General features: G+C 44.2%; 1 protein-coding gene across 1 annotated transcript; it reads right to left on the reverse strand.

Annotated features, from left to right (window-relative positions):
• Window positions 1–1,752: 1,752 nt before the first annotated feature.
• On the reverse strand, window positions 1,753–23,075 carry Nsdhl (NAD(P) dependent steroid dehydrogenase-like). Its single transcript, XM_048336323.1, has 8 exons — window positions 22,985–23,075; window positions 18,077–18,191; window positions 16,074–16,232; window positions 10,738–10,884; window positions 7,229–7,357; window positions 5,286–5,428; window positions 4,022–4,124; window positions 1,753–3,072 (listed from the first exon to the last, which is right to left on the reverse strand). Exons 2-8 carry the CDS (start codon window positions 18,146–18,148, stop codon window positions 2,740–2,742), a joined length of 1,086 nt encoding a protein of 361 aa, XP_048192280.1. The 5' UTR covers window positions 18,149–18,191; window positions 22,985–23,075; the 3' UTR covers window positions 1,753–2,739.

Genomic DNA, 23,075 nt, shown 5'->3' on the forward strand with positions numbered 1-23,075 from the left:
GGAGAGAACTGCTTTCCACTGGCTATGATTTTCCAGACAAGAAGTGCCACACGAGACATAGAGGTCTTGCTGTGTTCCAGGAAGCCACTTTAAGATATCAGTCATCAGGAATGGAATGGGTGGGGATGACCCCCAGGGGCTGGCCTTTGATCATGGCAAGTTCTGTCTTGAAGTGGCTGAGGCTAGGCTGTGTTCAGTGATCTGAAGAGGACAGTTCATTGGTTTGCAACCACCCACAGTGCTTACGGACATGAGTGCCAGGCCCATCTTCACTCTCAACTTAGTGAGTCTGGGTGGGGCGTGAGCTCTCCAGATGATGAGAACAAGGTTTCCTGGGTATTGATTTCCTGTAAAGGGGTAGGGGGCTTAGTGGGGAACACAGGGAAATATTAAAGCCCTCACTAGGCACAGAGAATAATGTACTACGTCTGCTGGGAGCCCAGAAGATTCCTCTGGTCTATTCTTCATTAACTTCTCTCATCTTCAAGGTCACTGTTGCCACGATTGTTCTATTTTGATGAACAGCTGGACCCTGGCCTCTTGCTGATGACACCTGTACTTTTCCTTTTGGGCTGAACTCAGCATTATTCCATCTAACTGGGTTTTCCCTTTCTGCCCTGACCTCTGACTCCTTTCCAGGCACTTCCATTGAGCTTTCATTTCCAACCTACTGCTATGTCACTACATGGGCCTCTGCTCTCCCAGCCTCTATGAGGGGTGGCTAGGAGGATTTTCTTGGTTCATGTCCTCCATGAGTACACTGCCAATTTTGTAAACTATTACAGGTTTCTCACGCCCTTCTACTGTAATATGGAGGTCAGATCGGGTCACTGCCAGCATTGGCGACATGGTGTGTTGTACTGTCTGGCATTGTCTTCATGGGTGTTCCTGAATCCCTAGAGACAGAGGTAGGCCCTTGGCCTATAGGGTACTGACTTGTCTGTCAAGTGTCTGGGACTGGGAGCTTCCTATGACCCAGCCCCTGACCTCACCCTATTTAGGGTCAGGCCAGTCAGGGGTCATGACACCTTGCCACATGTCTCCGTGTTCCTGTCCTGTGTCCTGTCTCATCTCTGGTCACCATGGTGTCCCAAGTCAGCTCTCCATTGGAGCTGGATTGGTTCGTTGGTGTTGTTTTTGTTCTTTCCTCCTTGGTCTGTTTCCTAATAGTGTTAAGTGTATTTGTGGGCTGCAAGCCTTTGTAACAACTGGCTGCCTGAAGACTGCTAATGTTCTAATAAAGACTCCAAGATTCGATCCTTCAAAATGTGGCTTCTTGGAAAACTTATATATATATATAATATCTTGGCCAAATTCCTTTTTGTTTCCAGTCCCCTACCCCAAACCACCCTGACTGATCCCTTATGAAATGAAGCAAACGATGAGTGCAAGAAACACCATGGTTTCATGTACCACTGAGAAATACAACATGCTGCTAATCAAAGTAGGCCAAGGTGTTGACTTCTTCAACCTGAAATGTCAACTAGGAGTCTGTATCTGCTGGCTATTTCCTCATTCTTCAAGATTCATCTCAATGCAGCACCTGCACTGCTGAAGATGGACCACTTCCTTGTGAATTTATACCATTCATCCTAAGTGAAAACATCATTTCATGTCTGCTATTACAGAGGCTTAGCAGGTCAACAGCACTGCATGAGACAGCATCTTAATATACATTTGTATCTCACTGTTCTGCAAGCCTAGCCAGATGGGTCTATGTTCAGTGAGAGCTAAGAATCCAGTAACATGAGCTGCATGGTTTGTATATCTTCCCTTTATTCTTCCTACACATTTCCCTACATTGGGACAAACACAAAGAAAGAAATTACAATTCTTTAATATGATTAATTTCCATTAGTCTGACAAGAAACCAGGTTCTATAAGCAGAATATGACCAGAATATAGAAGAAACTGATTTTTTAAAAAATGGCTGCTCTTTGGAAATGAACGTGAAGAGTTCTGTCAAAACTCCAAGGAGATGAAGGAGCCTCTTCTCTCTGGCTCAGTGGCTCCTAGGCTGATTTCCACCACTAGGGAGGAGCTAACAGCTTACATGTATGTCACATTGCTGGGCCAGATCACCATCTTACCATAAAAATGATGACAGAACACTACTTATAAAGGAAATGTTTCCTGGAAAAGTAGACAGGTACTGAAACTGTCCCTGAAAGAGACCTTGAATGCACAGTAGGGGGCGAAAAACCACGGGTGTTCCTTCCCCTCAGGGATTAATGAGTAGTCATTTATGCTGTGATCACATGACACATCTCCAACGGAAATCTTAGCCAGCATCTACCACTTTTGCTTCGCTTCCAGGTTATTGTTAAGCTGTAGTCCCTTGAACAGAGCCTGGTGAAATTCACTCTGCTATTGGTTCACATTGAAATAGTATGGTCTCATATCCTTCATCAGCAAATGAGTTGTTTCTTTCCCATAGCTTCCTGGACCATGTAAAAGGACACTGGAATGAAATAGGTGAGTTCAGGATGGTCTTTGTGGCAAGGAATGTGGGCCAGTACAGGGGGAGAAAGAGAGGACAGAACAGAACAGGAGGCTTTCTGTTTTAAGAAATAGGAAGCCAGTGCTTCCTGTTCTTGTCACTCTCACAGTCATGGAAGGGACAGGACATGCTTTCCTCTAGCTAGCAGGAAGGGAGTAAGCTCAAAAGAAACCTGATTGAAAGCTATCATCAGTTACAGGTGAGGACATGTGGTGAAATAGCCTGGTCTCCAGGGTGCCTCACTTGACCTTCCGCAGGTGGTGGAAACTCTGTACAGTCCTTTCCACGGCAGCATCCAGGGTGACCACAGGCTGGTAGCCCATGACCTTTTTGGCTTTCTCACAGCTGTAGTAGTGGAATGTGCCAGCCAGTGCGACCCGCATCGGTGTGAAAGTGGGGTGGAGTTGGATGACAGGACTGACCACCATTACCAAAAGAGATACCAGGAGGGCCAGGTAGTAGGCCACCCAGTAGGGAATGTGATACTTGGGAGCCTCATAATTGAGGCCTGTGAGGATACGAGACAGGAACGTCCAGAAAGGGATGGGTTCATCGTTGGTGATGTGAAATGCCTGGTGAAGGAACAAGAAGTTAGAACCCTCTCCCTTGCGTCTGGGACCCCCAAGCTCAGCCACAGTTGCCACCTCAACTCACAACTCCTACCATGAAAAAACAGCTCATCCCCTGTCTGTCACAGCTCTTTATCCGAACAGCTAAGCAATGAGGTGAATGAATACTAGAGCTCCCCACGTGCTTGGTTGTTACAGTGTATGACGCACTCTGCCTTCAATTCTGCAAATGGACAGTATTCAGGGGGAGGGAGGGAAGGCAATGAAAGTTACGTGCATGATTGCAGGGCTGTAAGTGGACCTTAGGTTGTACTTGGAAAGGTTTTATCTGCTAATTTCATTACTGATCATGATGAAACTGATCTTATTTCCGTATCACATTCCTGAAACATGCTATGCTTATACTAAAGTAAGCCACGCTAACCTTATTCCCAACTATCACTAAAGTTTTGAGTGGGAAAACAGTACATATTTAGAATGAAAAAAGGCTGAAAATGAGGGATTCCAAATCTAGGAGTGAGAAACAGAGAAAACAGGAAGCCCTGGGGTCAGGGGACTAAGCAGGTTCTTCAATTTCTGCTCTGCATGTTGCACACAAAATCCCAAGAGATTCAGAGGTAGTGCCCAATGGAAGGAGCCACATATCTGAGCAGTGTGACCACCTGTGAGCCAAGAGGAACAACGGACACTGGAGGGTCAAGTAGGAGAAACACTGAAGAGAAAGCACCCTGTCAATGGACACGGGATCCAGTTTGGTGCTCACACTGACAGACAAAATCGATCAAGCTCCACTGACAAGAGTATGAATCTTTAACCAAACTTAGCTCATTGGTTCTGGCACTTTGGTTATCCCAAGATGTGGGATATACAATGATACAGAACTCGCAAGTAGGGGACCTCAACCTTGACCCCCAATGAGGGTCCTAAAGTGCCAGGAGAAGCAGTACATTACCTTCCCACCCAGGGCTGTATCGTGAGAGAGGCGCTCTGCGGCCAGGATGTGTCCATGAACCACGTTCTCCACGAAGGTGAAGTCCACCAGGTTCTCCCCATTTCTGTAGATGAACAAGGAATGGCGCAGTGAGAATGGGAGTGACTGGCTGCAAGCACAGCAAGCCTCTGGACGTGGGCATTTCAGAGACCACCACCTGCAACATAAGCACTTTGAGTGCTCACCTTGGCTCATCTGGATGCCTGTAACAGATGAAGAAGCCTGGCGCCCTGGGGAGGATGCAGAATACTTAAGGGCCAACCAGTGAGTGTGCAAGCTTAGTGTCCTGCCTATCTCATCTCCGCATGACCAGCACCAAGGGGAAGGACACAGAAAGGCAGATCAAAAGAGATGAAAGTAGAGGACATGGTTGGGACACAGATCTAGGGGTCTGGCCACCTGTTCTCCTTGGGAAGGACCATAACACTCTAAAGTTCCTTTTAGATTCAGTCAGGGTGCAAGTCCTTGACTCTAATTGTTACCCATCTGAGGCTCACCTTCCTTACTTTTCCAAACAGGGATAGAAAGATCTTCCCGGCCTATGTGACCTTATGTGGAAATGGGATCCTAGCACATATAATTAGCTAAGGTCATGGTGGAGCAGGATGAGCTTTAAATCCAATGGCTCATGTCCTTATAAGAGGAATATTGGGACATAGAAATGAAAGATGACAGCCATATGAAAATGTTGGCAGACGTGGGAGTGATGGAATATCAAGGATTGGTGAAAATTCCCACAACCTCAGAGAAACCTACAACAGATTCTCCCTCACAGGTTATAGAAGGAAGTAACATTCCAACATCTGCTTGGTGGACCTCTGGCTTCCATAAGTGAGAAAATCAATTTCTATTGTTAACTATTATGTTTTTAGTAATTTGTTATGGCTGCCTGAGAAAATGAATATACAGGTAACAAGTTACTGGATGTCTGTGTCCCTTCCATGTCTCTGTGCTCATGAATGTGATCAGTGCCCTTATAAAAGAGGCCTGAGTGACCCATCTGTCTCTGTGCCACGAGGACACACAGCAGCCAACTCTACTCACACATTACAATTGTTGATGCCTTGATTTCAGACTTCTTGGCCTCCAAAACAGTGAGCAGTACATTTCTGCTATTTAAGTTACTCACGCTAAGGGATTTTGCTCTAGTAGCCTGAATAGTCTAAGGCAGTGACCCCACTCACCTGAATAAGGGACAGGTGGACACGAGCTGGGGCATGCTTACCCAATCATGAATTTCATCTTGCCCTTCTTGGCCGCCTCAATGAGGATGGGGACCAGCTGGGGATCCCTTGGACCAAAAATGCCATGAGGTCGGATGGCTATGGTGAAGAAATTCTTCTCAGGATCATTGGCATCTAACACTGCCTGAAAAGAGAGCCGAAGAAGAATGTGTGTGTTGCAAACTCTCAGAGTCAAAATAATTCTGCTGGATGGGCAGTACCAGAGACACAGACAGACAATGTGGCTGCCTGGTTATCTTAATGGGCACAGCTTGTACTCGTAACTGGGAGAAACAGAAGAAAATATGAGACTGCTAGGTAAAACTCAGCAAGACTATATTGAAAGCCTAGATTCGGATTCAAAAGTTAAAATGTACAGACACATCCAGTGGCTATAATTTGGCAGTGTTTGTTGAAGAGATGTGAGAGCTCCTGGTAATGAGTCAGCCACGAGCCTCCAGGAAAAGGACCTGTCACTTGAGTGACACGTGCTGGCTGCACACCCGCTGCACATCAGTGTGCTCAGTTCACACTGAGTGGACCACCTTGTACGAGACGACTCACACAGACCCAAGTGGCCTCAGAAAATGTGTCTGAGAGGGCCGAGGGTGTGAAGTTCATGACCTACGAGAAATAGGGTAGCAGCAGCTCAGCAAAAGACATGTGCTGCTAATACTCTATCGGAGGCAGCTGTTCTTTCTGTCGCCATTGCACGGAGAAACAAAGAGAAAGAGAGGCACGGGGGCGGGGATCACAGAGAGAAGGAATGAATGTCTTCTGTATGGAATACTAGAACCCAAGGGCACAAACATGCATCACACAACACTTTAGTCAACAACAGATGCATATAGCACGGTGGTCCCTCAGCGATGTATAATCCAGGATGACTGGATCATCTTGGTTTCCACAGTGACTGCATTCCTCACAAGCTGTGCGCACTGTTCAGTGATGGAGGGCTGGACACAGCAACAGGGTTTGCCTCAAAAGGAACAAAACTTCCTGAAGCATTTGTTCCATGCTTGCTTCAAACACGGATTATACTGACTTCTAGCCGAGCATCACAAAGGCCAGGCCAGTGAGACTGATGGCATCTCCTGGAGCTGCGGAACCCTGCTGAGTTCACCTGCGGGGAGGGGTCCCAGCACCTCACGATGAGCACTTAGAGTTTTTCTGGGGCAACTAAAGTTGTCTCAGGGCCCACAAAAGCCTTTAGTTCATCTGGGTGAGAATGAGATGTAGATGGGAGCACTATGGAGCAGGCGGGCCCAGCCGACCCACAGGATGGCAGCTTCCCAAATAAACGGCAACCTGCACCTCTTGCCCTGGAGACATTGTCAAGTCCCCCTGGGATTGATTCTGCTGTGACTCTGTGAGTGAAAGCAGTGAGTGTCCAGCAGCACAGGCAGCCTAGTGTTGGTTCAGAGTCAAGCTCCTGTTTAATAAGTACTTGGATTGCAAAGCTCAGTGGGTGTGATACACTGTGAATGTTGGGGACAGGTAAGTCACAGGTACTCAGCTCTGGGGAGCTGTCTGCAGTTCAGGAGCACTGTCTCTCTTCAGGTTAGGATGGATTCAGGGTGACAGAAATAACTTTCCTGGACCCCTGGCGGCCTCAAGCAACAGTGCTGGTGAACCTAGCTACATGAAAACCAGGTGTCCCTGGGGGAAGGTTCCTCATCTCTGCATAAATCAGTGTCCTCCTCTGTAATCTGACAATAGTAATAGTGCCATAACAGGATCACGGGAAACTTAAAGGAGGCACTCCATAGAAAATACAATATTCTCAGGCTATTCTATTCTTATCTTAAAATTCAATTTTACCCATATACCTGACTTCCCATGTTTGGTATTTAGGCCTCAGAATACTTCCTATGTTCATATACATTGTTCTTAGTAATGTAAACCCACCACACTTGCACTCACTCGACCAGTTCAAAATACGTACTTTCTCCTGTAAGATCTTAGTCTCTGTGTAGTAATCAATGGGTTTCATGGCATAAGGGAGGTCTTCAGTTCCATTTTTAATGTCGGTGCCCTCGAAGATGACACTGGCACTGCTGGTTAAAATGAGTTTCTAGCAGAGGAAGATTTAACAGGAAATATAAGTCAGGAATAATTACAATTCCAACAGCTCAAGAGTCATGAAGGAGCCAGAGTGAAACGGCACCTCTTCCCTACTCCCCGCCCTCTTTCCTAGCCCCACTCATGAAGTGCAGCACAAATCATTTGTCAGAGTGCATTTCATGTCGTCTAAAGTGAATCCAAAAGTTAACACCTCACATTTATGAGGGTTCCAAACACAGTATAGCATTACAATAAAAAACAATGGATTTCATGGTTTTATTCTCATCTCCACAAACTTCTAGGGAGATGTCTATCTGTAAAACTTCAGACTAGTCGGATACCAACCTTACCATGTAAACACACATGCACAAGCACAGCATGTGCCTAGAATGTATGAAGCCCTGGGTTCAATCCCCAGAAGCACTATCGAAAAAGAAAACCAAAGGAAAAGAAAAGAAGAAGGAAGCTATTCTGAAGGATTCTCAGCTTCTGGCTAAGAGCAACTCATCCAACACTGGACAGTGGTGTGATAAGATAAATGCACAATTATAATGATTTGAAGAGAAGAAATCAAAGTGACATCATTCCTAAATGATAAACATGCACAGAAGGGGCTGGGAATGTGGCCTAGTGGTAGAGTACTTGAGTAGCATGCATGAAGCCCTGGGTTCAATGCCTCAGCACCACATATATAGAAAATGTCCAGAAGTGGCGCTGTGGCTCAAGTGGCAGAGTGCTAGCCTTGAGCAAAAAGAAGCCAGGGACAGTGCTCACTCAGGCCCTGAGTTCAAGCCCCAGGACTGGAAAAAATACACAGAAAACATAGGTAAACATTCAGTGAAGTTATGGAATTCAAATTCAGTATGCAAGAATTAATCATATTCTTAATCATGAACAATAATTGAAAACGTAATATAATGAGCACAGTCTTAAACATTAGCAACAGATGAAAATATAATTTAAAAGTAAATTCTGTGTGAAATTATGTACTTCAGTACAATTACAACGATCCCAAGTTGAGTCCTACTGTGTCACCCTGCAGTACTACCTACTCAGGAGTTGTTCAGAGTAACACAACATACTGAGCCCTATGCTGAGGTACAGACTTTGTGGTACATGCACATACAGAGACCAGTGTTGCTGAAGGGGAGAGCCCAGGAGGAGGCTCAGGTAGGACAGCAATACCTATGGCATGCTGCATTTGTTACTTATCAGCTTCTTACTGTAACAGATGGAAGCCCAGAAGGGTTCATTGGCTGCCTGTCCTTGCTGGTCCAGTACATAGTACATATGCTGGCAACCGGAAGAGTACTCAGAAGGAGCAAAGCCCCCAGGTCCCTGCAAGGTTTGCCCCTAGTTACCCACTCCTGTGGCGCACACCACTGCAGGAGTTGTTACACTCAGTGGTGGGAGTGTTGTCAAGACCATCTGAGGACCAGAATGGCTAACAGTACAGCAAGCTACCATCTGGTGGAAATTCATATCCCCTCAGGCCCCAATCACATATTTCGATCTCCTACAAGCACAGTATTTTTCCTCTCCCACACTTGCTAGGTAAGTACTCTACTATTGAGTCACACCTTTGGCCCCATTTTTCACTAGTTACTTTTGAGATAGTGTCTGGACTGCAAACCATCTATTTCTGGTTTCCCATCTTAGCTGGGATGACAGGTATATGCTGATATGTGTACCTTCCCTTGTTAAAATTGAGTCTTGTGGAGTTTTCTGACTGGGCTAAATGTTTGACCCTACTAATTTCAGCCTCCTACATAGGTTTGGATGACACTGTACGCAGCTACAGGTTACAATGAGTGTTGCAAACTTTTCCAGTTTGGCCTCAAGCCATGCTTTTCCTGTTCACACCCTCCCAAATATCTTGAAGTATACGGGTGAGCCACCAGCACCCAATAATAGTTTTGTCTTTTAAAATACAAGGAAAGCCTGGGATATGGAGCAGTGGCTCAAACGGTACAGCACTAGTCTTGTGCTCAGGGACAGCACCCCAGGCCCTGACTTCAAGTCCCAGGACCAGGATGCATGCATGCACATGCGTGCATGTGCACACATGTGCGCGTGTGCACACACACACACACACACACACACACACACACACACCCACCCCACACATACATATGTAAAGTCTGGAAAACAATGTGGTGGGCTCTCAAAAGGTTAAACACAGAATTACTATATGGCCAGGTCCAGCAATCTCACTTCTGGATATAGACCCTAAAGAATTGAACATAGGGACTAGGATAGATATTTGCATACCCATGTTCACAGTAACATTATTTTTTTGCCAGTGCCAGGGCTTGAACTCGGGGCCTGAGCACTGTCCCTGATTTCTTTATACTCAAGGCTAGCATTCTAACCATTTGAGCCACAACTTCAAGTCTGGCCTTTTCTGCTTATGTGGTGCTGAGGAATCGAATCCAGGGCTTCCGGCATGCCAGGCAAGCACTCTACCACTAAGCCACATCCCTAACCCTCACAGTAACAGTATTCACAACAACCCAAAGGTTAAAGCAACACAGGAGTTCCCTGATGGATGAAGGAAAAGAATAAATGTCATTCCTCAAAAGGGACATTCTGACACATCATGAATGAACCTTGACGATATTACACTAAGTGAAATGAGAATGTCACAAAAGGACAAATATTGTATGAAGCCACTTATGAGTGCTCTCAAATACTCTGATTCATAAAGACACAGTGGTTGCCAGAGGTTACGGGGAGGGAGTAATGATGAGACTGTTTAACAGGTGCACAATTTCTTTTTCTTTCTTTTTTTTTTTTTGGCCAGTCCCGGGCCTTGGACTCAGGGCCTGAGCACTGTCCCTGGCTTCTTCCCACTCAAGGCTAGCACTCTGCCACTTGAGCCACAGCGCCACTTCTGGCCATTTTCTGTATATGTGGTGCTGGGGAATCGAACCCAGGGCCTCATGTATACGAGGCAAGCACTCTTGCCACTAGGCCATATCCCCAGCTCCCGTGCACAATTTCTGTTACGTAGGAAGATACGTTGTAGACACAGATGTTGGTAATGTGAACATACTTAATACCATGGAATGTATAGTACAAAATGGTTGAAAGGTATACTTAAATGGTCACATACATTTTCACAACTGAAAATACAAGCAATGTCTAAATTTCATAGCTCTTTGGTCAAATAACGTAAGGGGTATTCGAGATGGTCTATGTGTATGCAGTTAGACTATTACAACAGCAATTGGCCTTTGCAAGTGGTCCTTCATGACAACCAGGATTGAATTTCTAAGATGTTTACAACATGTAAAAAGTAACCCTAGGTAAGTAGAGGAAGACCGCAAGGAAAATCCCCTACTGGCCACCATATACTCCTCCCAACACTCTCTGCAGCTTTCCCCTTACCTGAACCCCAGCCTTTTTGCAGGTTTCAATGACATTCTTGGTGCCAGTGAAATTCACTCTATAAAAGAGCTCCTTGTTGTTACTGGATGGTGGCGGGGATGCACAGTGGAAAACTGTGCTTACACCTTTTAGAGCTGGGTACAGGTCCTGGAAAAATAAATAGACAAAAGAATCGCTCTAGCTTTGCACAGGTCAACAGTCTTCTCATATTCAACTCTTCAATCTGGAGCTAGTGGATCCCTTGCTGCCTTAAAATTCTGTAAACACAGAAGCATACTCTTGTAAATGATTCAAACAATACAAAAGTACATGGGACAGAAACAAAGTTGTCCATTTAATTTATTTTAGTTTTGTTGGTCTTGGGGCTTGAACTCAGGGCCTGGGCTCTGTCCCTGAGCCTCTCTGTGCTCAAGGCTAGCTAGCCCTCTAGCACTTGAGTCACAGCACCACTTCTGGTTTTTAATATGTATGTGGTGCTGAGGAATTGAACCCAGGGCTTCAAGCATGTTAGGCAAGCACTCTACCAGTAAGCCACATTCCCAGCCTCCTTGAGTTGTTTTGCTCAAGGCTAGCATTCGAACACTTTTGAGCCACAGTGCCACTTCTAGTTTTCTGGTAGTTGACTGCAGTTTCATGGACTCCTCTCCTCCTGTCCCAGGTTCAAACTTTGATCCTCAGATCTCAGCCTCCTGAGTAGCTAGGATTACAGGAGTGAGCCTCTGACACCCAGCTATTTAATTGATTTTAATTGTCCCAGTCTCATTAAGTAGTCTCCAATAAAAATGGGTTCGGAGTATGTGAAGCCTGTGATATCGGTGGACACAATACACCTCTACAAGTTCAGGGCATCTAGCAGATAAAACTCCCACCTGAGGAAGGCGAGTTCATAGACAGACAAACTCTCACACCATTCAAGACAGTATAAACAGCCAATGCAAACATGCAGTCCTTCCTGTGAAACCAGATACAACATAGCAACACCAAAGGGATTTAAAAGCAGGTACATTTACTTTGCCAATAAAAGGGAACCCTCCTGAGAGAAATGGGTACTTGCAGACTGGAGGCAGGAAATACACACAATATACCAGTCCAACCATGTAGTATGAGAAGGTGAAGAACCTTGCCAAGCTACTGGACATATGGTGAGAGAACTCAGGAACCAACATGAAGGAGCTTCTGCTGGTCAAGAAGTGACAGTTTGGGGGCTGGGGATATGGCCTAGTGGCAAGAGTGCTTGCCTCATATATATGAGGCCCTGGGTTCAATTCCCCAGCACCACATATAAAGAAAATGGCCAGAAGTGGCGCTGTGGCTCAAGTGGCAGAGTGCTAGCCTTGAGCAAAAAGAAGCCAGGGACAGTGCTCAGGCCCTGAGTCCAAGCCCCAGGACTGCCCCCCCCCCCAAAAAAAAAGAAGAAGTGACAGTTTGATCATCAGTAAGAGGAAGAATTGTTTAACTGGGCACCAGTGGCTCATGCCTGTACTCCAGGAGTCTAACACTGAGATACAGTCCCAATTCTCCTTAGACTTATCGATTTTGAGGAGCTCACAGAATTCAAGCAAATGTTCATGTTTACTAGTTTCCTATAAAAGGTATTATAAAGGATACAGACAAAGAGATGCACAGATAGATGGATTGGGAGTCAAGTGTAGTTTCTATGCCCTCTTTGTGGCCCAGTCTCTGCAGTTTCATTATAGATGTGTGACTGAAGCACACAGAAGTGTGTATCAACATGGCTGGACAAAAAGGGTATGTTGTAACACTAAGAGACTAAGAGGGAAATCCAGCAAGATTCAGTCATCTGGGCCTGTCTGTGCAGCACACCATCACCCAGGTATGGGGTAGGCTTCTTTCTGAAATTCAGTGGAAGAAATTATATGGCCCACACTTAACAGATAACTTCAAATGTATATGGCATGAATTGTGGAAATAATGACAAACTACATCTATTGTTCTTTGATGTAGATACTGACTGATGATATACTGGAGAGAAAAAGTGGACAAAATTCAAATCAAGTCTTTTGTCCAATAAAAATGTAATACTAGCCATGGTCAGCAGTCTAAATTTTGTAACATTTACATTACCATAGTAAGAAATAGTTAAAATTAAATTTATTGTATCTAATATTTCTAGAGTGCCATTTCAATACTTGCTGAGATATTTACTTCCTTTTACTCTATTAAATCTTTAAACTGTTACGGTTTTATACTTCAGTTCTCAATGGAGACCTCCCTATCAGAAGTACTTGATGGCCGTGTGTGGCTAGTGCTCACCTTACTTACTTGACACTGTCTTCTTAGACTTACCTGTGGCAGATGGCAGAGGGACATGGTAAACACCACTGTGAGGGTGCAATGAGCAAAATGCAGATGATGGGGAATGCTACAGCCCACTAAACATAGTTCTTACAAATACACTCAGGCTTTAAAACAATATATGGGATCTTGCAAATGAAGACACCTAAATATTTCAAATGAATTATAGTCTTAACTTTGCTTGATTCCATAATTGAAAAAAAAATGCTGCAAAATTTTTTCAAGCCAGGCGCTGTAATCCTAGCTGCACAGGAGGCTGAGATCTGAGGATCACAGTTCAAAGCCAGCCTGGACAGTAAAGTTGCCATGAGGCTCTAATCTCCAATTAAGCACTCAAAAACCAGAAGTGGTGCTTTGGCTCAAAGTGGTAGAGCGATAGATTTGAGCAAAAGAGCTCAGGGACAGTGCTCATGCCCAGAGTTCAAGTCCGATGACCAACAAAAAATGTGTTTTGAGACTCCCGGGGATATTTGAACAATGCTTCACATTAAGGAACTGTTGACAGTATCTTTGAAATGTGATCATGTTTTTTCTTTACCTTTTAGACGCAAATACTGCAACATTTACAGATAAAATGACAGACCAGGATTGGCTTCAAAGTAATATAAGGGCGTAAAGATAACACAACATTGCTCCCGAGTGCATATATAACAAGCGATCTATAAAATTGTACCAAGAGAAGAAAAGGAACACGACAGAAAAGCTAAGAGATGTGAAGAATGTAACAGAGGACTATCATATGTCCTGTAACAGTCCACGAGAGAATAGGAAGAATGATAGCAGTTAAAATGTAAAGAATTTTCTAGAAACAAGGAGAGGATGCATATATATTACATAGCATTTTGGAGAGAAGGTAAAACTTGCTAAGAATCCTTGTTTCCTTTAAGCAGGGATTAAGAGTCAAAATCCCAGTCTTTTTTTTTCTTCAGTTCTATAGCCCTTTATTAGCAACTAAAATAGAAGGTACCTGTTGTACAACCTGTGTAGTAATTCTATGTTAATTGGGGTTTATTGTATTCTAATACAGATAATTTATAAATACAATTTGTTAGTAAAAAGCTTCCATCCTTTGTTTGTGTAGGATTTGCAAAAGTATTTAAAAGTGGAATATATGTGCACAAGTCTGCAAAGAGTGCCAATTTAGGATATGGTAAATGCTTTGCAAGGCATTTCCAAAGAACTGCCACCATTTGGCCTTTACATTGTCATCTCTTTTAATCAAAGTATTTTTTGATGCCAGCTTTCATTCCACTGCCCCAAACTATATAGTGTTTATGTTATGAGTTGAAATTAAGAAGGCCTACACCTACTAGAAGAGAAGAAAGTTCTATTTGTTTGAGGTTTCAGAATTGCCCCAAACCCAAATCCCAGTATGCAGCTGCTGTTCTTTGGAGGAAAGGATGAATAAGGAGTAGAGTTCCTTACAAAGCTAATGCTCAGTGAGATCAGAAGGGGTATGCAGGCCCTGATGCTTAGGTGCTTATTGGATGTTAGGAAGCAAGCACTGTTCTCCAGGAATAGCATGTCTAGAAAAGGACGCAAGATAAAGGTCCTGAGACAGAAACCTAGCTGGTACGTTTGAGGTGCAGTACGAAGGCCGGTGTGCTGCAGCCGAACAATGAAGGGAACACCGGAGGAGTGAGGCCTGACAGGCACGTCGTGTCTGTGATTTGTGACTAACTTTGTCATCTGCTCTAAGTGGATTACGCTGCCACTGAAGGCTTCTGCACAGAGAAGTGAAGAGGCCTAATTTCTGCATTAAAAGGATCCCTCTAATAGTGACAGATGATGATGAGTTACACCAGGCTGGCTGAATGAAAGGAGCAAAAAGTTGTTGGACAGAGTGCAGCATCAGTATAGTCTACTGATAAATGAGATGGAAGGGGTGAGACAAGGACTCCAGGATGGATCTAAGGGAAAGACTGTAGGCCGTTCATGGATATGAGAAGACTACAGGAGTAAGGTTGCTGTGCTAGGGGAGGAGGATGTGGCCGGCAGCTGGGCAAGCAGGAATGCCTGCGGTGATCAGAGCCAGGTATGAGTGCTTTGGGTTAGGCAGAGCCAGCATGGGGCCTCACAGCTTCTAGACAGAACTTAATCTATGATGAGGGAGGGCTCCCCATGTCACTGAATACACTTGGGGAAGAAAAGGAGATCCAAAGAAAGCCTAGAGCCTCCAAAAGTTAGGAGTAACAGAGAAAAGGAGCCTGACAAGGGGCAATCCTGAGGTTGGAGGGGAAATGAATGAGTGACATCCTAGGAGGCCAGCGAGGAAAGTAGAGGATGCTCTTGACATTTTGAGAATGACGAGACTGAAAACAGAAGAGAAGTTGTCAGGGTTTGGGAGAGAGGGGTAGACAAACAGGGGGGAGGGGAGAGAGGAGAGAGTGCAGAGAGGAGAAACGAGACAGAGGAGAGAGGAAACGAAAGAGGGAGAGGGAAAGGGAGAGAGAGAGATAGAGAGAGAGAGAACTGGAAGTGGACAGGCACAACCTTACTTTTGGAGTGATAAAAATGTTCTAGAATTAGACAGTGGGGAATGTTTGCACATTTCTTTGGACATATTGAACAATACAAGACTGCATGCTTACATTTTTTTTGAAAACGATAGTTTGTGAATTGTAGATCTCAATGAAAAGGAAGTGAATACCCTACAGCTCAGCACTGGCGTGGTCCACAACAGTGGTCTGGACATTCTACCCCATGATATGTTTAGCAAAAACTTTCTGGTAAAGCTTTCTTGGCACACAGTCCATTCTGCTCATTAAGGTGTGAAGTACAGTTGCTCTCACACTCCTAAGACAGCAAATGTCACACGCACATATACACACACCACACACACACACAACACATGTTCATTGAAAATAGTGTCAATGTGATGTGCGTTGACTTCTTTCCCATAACTTTTAGCAGTCTTGGAAAGTTTTTTTCAGGTATTAAAACTGTTGCATGGCTTAACTGTGTAGCCTCTAAGCACAGGAAGTACTTGCGAAGGTCAGCAAGGCTGCAGGGTCCAATACCTGTTGGCTGCAGAGGTCACCCAAAAAGAAGTGCACACGAGGATTGTCAAACCCTTGGCGAATATCGAAGACATTGACAGTGTAGCCTCTTGCCAGCAACTGCTCCACCATGTGCTGTCCCAGGAACCCAGAGCCTCCAATCACTGTACACTTCTTCGCCTGTGGAAACGGATGGGAAAATAACTGGATGCTATAAAGAGCCCAGTCTCACACATCTAGAGCCACTGACACAATGGCAGGCACGTTTGCTTGTTTGAAACACCTTAGGCATAGCCTGATATCACTTCAGTAACTAGAATCATTTCCTTTCTTGGGATTAACAAGGAGGGACAAGAGTGATTGAATGAAGTAACATATTTGTTGGGATTGATGGTACAATCCATGCTTTGGATCCAGGACAAGCAAATTAAAGCACCTATAATTAAGTCTGATCCTTGGATACTTTTCTCACGCAAAAAGAAAAACCAAAACGCACACACACACAACACAAAGACAATAACTCACCCCCCAGAAACAACAACAAAAAACAAAAAACTAAACCAATGTCCAGCCATTTGAGAATGTGGCCACAATGGGCAAGAGTAACTGACAAGAACAGAACTGCAGACTGGAACTAGGTAGCCACACTCGGGAATGGTTTACTGTGGGGAATCTATAAAAAGAAGAGAAGCCATGACGACCAACAAATTTAATTGCAATATAATCTTGAGATAAAGAGAATGATCAAGGCCTATTGTTTTTAGAGGGATTTATATGGAATATGTAAAAAAGACAAAAGTGTTCTTTTTTAGTACCTTAAATTTAGAACTCTTATTTCCTACAAATCGAATCAGTGAAATAAAAGCTATTCTGAAGAAAATAAAAAATTGAAATTTGGTGACAATGGCAGTATGATTTTTTTCTGGCTGCTAAATAGCAACAAAATCTTAAATTACATAAAAGGAAGTGCAGATGGTAAGTGGCTTGAGCTAGAGGTTCAGAAGAGGCCTTACTCTGAGCTCCACATGAAGAATTGGATGATCTGCAATTACATTTATTTTTTTCTGTGTGTGTGCTGGTCCTGGAGCATGAACTCAGCGCCTGGGGGCTGTCCCTGATGTTTTTTGCTTAAGGGTAGCATTCTACCACTTGAGCCACAATTCTACTTCCAACTTTTTGTTGGTTAACTGGAGATAAGAATTTCATACACTTTCTGGCCTGAGCTGATTTTAACCATGATCCTCACATCTCAGCTTCCTGAGTAGCTATGATTACAAGCATGAGCCACCAGCGCCGGCATAATCACTTTTTTTTGTTGGTTGTAAGGCTTGAACTCAGGGCCTGGGTGGTGCCTCTGAACTCTTTTCCTCAAGGTCAGAACTGTACCAGTTGAGCCACAGCACCACTTCTGATTTTCTGGTGGTTAAATGGAGATAAGAGTCTCACGAACTTTCCTGCCTGGGCTGGCTTCAAATGTGGTCTTCCACATTTCAGCTTCTTGACTAGCTATTCAGATTATAGGCGTGAGCCACCAGCTCCCAGCTGGTGTTCATTTAAACCACCGCATTGTGATGTTGTTTGCTATGCGGGAATAAGTAACTGATATATCTTAAATAAACCTATGTATCTTCTATAAAATACACCCAGCACTGACTGATTCATTGAATACATCTTATATAAAATACATCCAATATTGACTAGTTTATTAATGGTATGGTTTTTTTGTGCCAATGCTTGAAGTTGGGGCTTTTGTTGAAGTTGGGGCTTAGCTTTTTTTGCTCATAGTTGGAACTCTATCACTTGACCCACAACTCCATTCTGGCAACTTTTTTGCTGGTTAATTGGACATAGAGTACGATAGATTTGTCTGCCTGACCTGGCTTCAAACTGTGATCTTCCAGAACTCAACCTTCTGCAACTTTAAGTACATTCTTACTGTACTGGTCAATGTCAGTGGCTTGCTAATATAGAGAGACCTGACTTCCTCCTGCCTGATTGCTAGCCTTTGTCATGGCAGTACTCACTTTGGGAATATCCTCTGTCAGAAGCATCTGTGCCCCTCGGTCTCTGATTGGCTTGCCAACTGCTTGTTCCATTGTGGTTCAAATTATGGTTCTCTGCAATCAACTTTTCTTCTTCCTAAAGACAGATTTAGAGATAGACACCAGTGTTACATCTTTAGCTGTTAAGTGTTTAAGGTGGGTGCTGAATTTTCACAGATAGCTGAATCGTAGTGGAAGCTGCTGGCTGAAGAACCCAGCTCATATTCCTGCGAGGGAAGCCATGGCTGGGCCCATAACTCATCATATACCTGGGTCAGAGGCAAATTGGAAAGTCGTCAATTAACATCACTTACCAGCTGCAACAAAAATGTTGGAATTACAGCTTTTTCTATGACATTTACATGTCCCAATTATTCTTTCTCTTGGGGTGTTCATTAGATGGTGCATAAGCTACAAGTTCAGAGATTAAGGGCCTACCCCTTTCATGAACTGTAAAAAGCTACTCCAGGCATTAATTAGAGATAAGAATGTCATGGACTTTCTTGCCCAGGGTGGCTTTGAACCATGATCCTCAGATCTCAGTCTCCTAAGTATCTATGATTAGAGCTGTGAGGCACAAGACACTGGGTAAAAGAACATATTTTACAGATGGCTACCAGTCATATTAAGTGGGGTTCAATATTACTAATCCTGAGGGAAATGTAAATCAAAACCATAATGAAAGAATGTTTCACATCCATTAGGATGGCTACCATCTGGAGCCAGGAAGCAGAAAATAGCACACACAGGGAAAGGAGATGGAGAAACTGGAATGTTTGTGTACTGTCAATGGTAATGTAAAACCCTGAAGCCTCTGTGAAAATGTGGTAGGTCCTCCAAAATGAAGCAAAGAATTACCATGTTAGTCACCAAATTTGTGAGTATACATCCCCCCAAATGGAAAGCAAGGAGTTGGAATATATATTTGTGCATTTACACATGCGCATAGCAGCATTAATCTCTATGACCAACAGGTGAAAGCAACCTGGGTGTCCATTGATGGATGAATGGATAAACAAAATCCATTATCTATTATAGTGGATGCCCTCCCATTTTAAGATTAAAGGATCAAAATTGAAGATATCATGCTAAATAAAAAGAACAAATATTGCCCAAGTGTGCTCATATGGAGAACCCCTATGAAAGACCAAATTCTGAGACTGAGATGAGCATGTGGTGGGAGGTGGAAGGGGAATGGCCGTTGATGGGTACAGAGTTAGTGTGAGAAGAGCTCTGAGCTGAATGGTGCTCATGGTTCTACCACAATGAGAAGGTGCTGTCATTCAAGTGTACTGTGGTTAAAATGGTACATATTCTGTTACGTCAATTTTGCCAAATATATACACAGAACAAAGGAACTCTGAATGAGTAAGAATAATACCCTAACAAGGGGCTGGTACATGGTGAAGACTTACAGAGCAGAGGCCTCAAATCTGCTTTGTTTAGAATGTAAGTTTTCAAATCTTCTAAAAACCAGGATGTAATGTTCTAGGCTGAGAAGAATATAGGAAGAGACCTGGCTCACACTGGTGACACTGAAGTGCCTTACTCCTTTTTGATTCCTGACAGGATTCCATGAAGACAAGTGAGTGAGCACAATCTGTTTCCTGCTGGGAAAGTTCTAGACCACTTACTCCTAGAGGTAGAAGGCCATGAACAGAAAAAGCATAGTGAGAGAGCCCTGAGTTCAAGCCCCAATACCAGAGAAAGAAGAAGTGCAGTGGGGACAGCCAGCATGAGCTCATTGCCAGAGGTGATCTGCCTAACAAAAACAAGTGGACAAGTGCCCTTCTCCAAAAGACTTGGCTGATGTAGTTGGAAAAGCAGAGTTCCACTACTCCCACTGGCTGTGGAATCCCAATATGGAGAACCCAGCTGGGAATCTCCATCATCTATTTTACTCTCAGGCTCTGCAACCTGTATAACACTTTCACATACATTTCCTGGAGGAAATATTGCAATGAAGGAGTCCTGTAAAAAAAAACTGCTAGCCAAACATAACAAGCAACAAAAAGAAAATAAATTAAGGCCCCTGTTTTCAGAATGCAAAGACCTGACAAAGGGGACGAAGTATGGATTAGGAGCAGTGGTTAGGAGGGCATATGTCTTCAGAAGTCTCAGGTGAGCCAGTACTAAACTAGGACAATCCAGGGACCAGAAATGACCTTATAAATCAGTGTAGTTTCTCTGTTCATTTCCTTTTAGGACTCGCAATGCCTAATTTTGAATTTACTCAGGAATCTTCAGCATGCCTGTGATCTCAGCTCCTGCTGCACCCTCTCCATAGTGAACATCCCATCATCCTTCAAAGCCTAGCTTAAATGCCTCTGTGCACAGGTCCACTAGCCAGGAATGACAAGCTGCCTCCTTGGCACCTGCCTGCTTATAATGTATTCATCCTAGGTTTCCATGACTTTCTATTGGATTACTCTACTGGTGCTGGTGAAAACTTCACATGTAGAAAATAGCCATCCTTCCTGAAAGCTGTTTCCAGGGTAAAACAAGCTCCCCCGCCCCAGGGATAAAAGCAGAGCTACAACTTGTAAAAGAACTTCTGAGTGTTCATTCATTCTTGCATTCACAGGCCACCAAAAGCTAGCTAGGCAAAAACGAAATAGAGCAGCTTAGGCCTTCAAGGAGCTTACCACACTGTGAGGGAGACAGGCAGTTACAAGAAATCACAAAAGTGTTTGGTCCCCAAGAAGAATAAGCCCACAGAATGTAGGTGGGCTGGTGCATTGGGTGAGGTGGGAAGAATGAGTTGGTGGCATAGAGCCAGCATGTTTTGGTAACTGTGACAACTTGTGTCACTACAAGTGTGAAGCAAGATGGGCAGCAAAGCTGACAACATCAAGGGGCTGTATACCCCCTGGAAGTCGCAGGCAGAGTGAGTGCCACAACCAGATCACCCTGCCTATAGTGTGATGATGGATCTTAGCCATGCCTAAGGCCCCCAGCATGCCAGAAGGGGAAATGAGAATCATAAACCAGAGAAAAGTAATATTGTTTGAAGAGCGGGTAAATGTCAGGCCTTTGCACATAGTACACATCCCATTAGGGTTCAAAAAGTATCTACTTAGGCAGATAGTCGTGATCTCACTTAACAGGTAAGAAATAGACTCAGAGAGGTCAAAGGAATTGGTTGGTGGGGGGAATCACATGGTTGGCACATACTCTAGGCAGAATTTGCAATTGTTACTACTACTGTGTCAGGCTGTTGCCCTGCTGATTGGGAAGCAAGGCGTGGTTAAACAACTTTCCACCTGAGACAACCAATACAAAAATAGGAAAGGTTTATTTTGGCTTAAAGTTTCATAAATTTGGGTTCATGATTAATTGGTCTTGATGCTGGGTCTGTGGGGCTGCAGTATTTAATGCTGCGAGCATGTAGTGCAGGAAGTTGGCTGTTCACTTCATGGTGGCCAGTAAGCAAAAGAAGAAGAAAGAGACCGAGGCTTATAATTCTTTTGAGAGCATGCATCTAATGGCTTTACTTCCTTCCACTAGGGTCCACCTCCTAAAAGTTCTATAATCTTCCCATAGGAGTATAGGTTCAAGGCCAAACTTTTGATATATTGCCTTTGAAAGACCATTAAGATCCAAAGTACAGCACAGGGTATGGAGAGACAGGGGCTAGTAGTGTTAGCAGAGGTGAACCTAGGCAGGAAGTTTATATGAGTTTATAATCATAAGAAATTTGTGAAGCAGGAGGCCATCTTGATCAGAGATGCTCTTTAGAAAGATCAGCATGGTAGATTAGGGCAAACTCCAGAGGTGAATGGTTGGAAAGTGGAGGACTACTGAGCATTCAGGCAGTATTTTCTGAGAGCCTAATGTGTTCTCCTGGAGTATCAGAAATAAATTAAATAAATACTGTTGTCTTCATAGAGCCTGACTTCTAGTGAAGATGTGACAAAAATGAAATAAGCCAGTTTTGGTGGCTCAGGTTGGAATTCTAGCAACTCAGAAGCCTCAGATCTGAAGATCATGGCTCAAAGCTAGCGTGGGAAGATAGTCTGAGACCCCCTTATGTCCAACTAACCAGTAAAATGCCGGCAGTGGAGGTGTGGCTCATGTAGTAGAGTGACAACTTGAGGGCAGAGGTTTAGAGAAAATTTCCAGGTTTTGAGTTCAAGCCCTAGTAGTTGCAGGTGAGGGAGGGAGGGAGAGGGAGGGAGGGAGAGACACAGATACACAGAGAGAGGGAGGGAGGGAGAGGGAGAGGGAGAAACAAACCTGACACAAGGGTTGGAAACAGGCTCACTGGGTGAGGTGGAAGAGAGCAAAGGCCAAAAGTCCCATTTATGGAGTGTTAATATGCTGCAGCTCTGTCAACAGCGCGAAAAATTTAGGCTAAATTTCTGCGTGTAAATTTGAAGGAGAGCAGATGATGGAGGACTGTGGACCTTCAGTTCTCAACTCCCAACCTTTTAATTCAAGCACATCTCTCACTTCCAAAACTGGCATGACTATGTGCATGAGGGTGCTCCCTTTTTTTTCTGGCTCAAATGTTTAGATGTCAAAGTATATTGTGATATTCTCTTGACCCTTGATGACAGTTGTCGTCTCACTTTAATTCTTTCATTTCCAAGAATCCCAGCTCAGTATTCCGGGCTGCCTTGGGCCAGGTGAAAGCTCAAGGGATTTTGTTTTTTGTTAAAGGGGATATTTCAAAGAAAAAGCCTCATCCGGATCTGCTCTCTGAACGTCGGCGACTCCATTTACCCCTGCCGGGTCTGAGGTGCCTTTGAGTACAGCAGTGTTCAATACTACTTCTGCCCCCTTTGTGCCCGGTTTCTGTAACTCAGATGTAGGGTATCCCATCCAACCCTTCGCCCAGCTCTGTTGTCCACACAAAGTGGCCTCCATGGGTAAGACCGTGACTCTTACCTGTCTGTAGCTTCCCAACCAGCCGGCCTCAGCGAGCGTGTAGATGGTTCTCACGGTGCAACATATCCGGAGCCACCCCTTACTCCCCGCC

The sequence above is a fragment of the Perognathus longimembris genome, chromosome 28, assembly GCF_023159225.1.
Source record: "Perognathus longimembris pacificus isolate PPM17 chromosome 28, ASM2315922v1, whole genome shotgun sequence".
Classification (NCBI taxonomy): Eukaryota; Metazoa; Chordata; class Mammalia; order Rodentia; family Heteromyidae; genus Perognathus; species Perognathus longimembris.

What these genes read in the sequence shown, in the direction of transcription:
- Nsdhl (XM_048336323.1), bottom strand. Translation starts at nt 18,148, where the DNA reads ATGGAACAAGCAGTTGGCAAGCCAATCAGAGACCGAGGGGCACAGATG. An exon ending in GTGACCTCTGCAGCCAACAG is followed by an intron (nt 10,885 to 16,073) that starts GTATTGGACCCT and finishes TTATTTTTCCAG; the next exon opens with GACCTGTACCCAGCTCTAAA. An exon ending in ATACAGCCCTGGGTGGGAAG is followed by an intron (nt 3,073 to 4,021) that starts GTAATGTACTGC and finishes TTCCTTCACCAG; the next exon opens with GCATTTCACATCACCAACGA.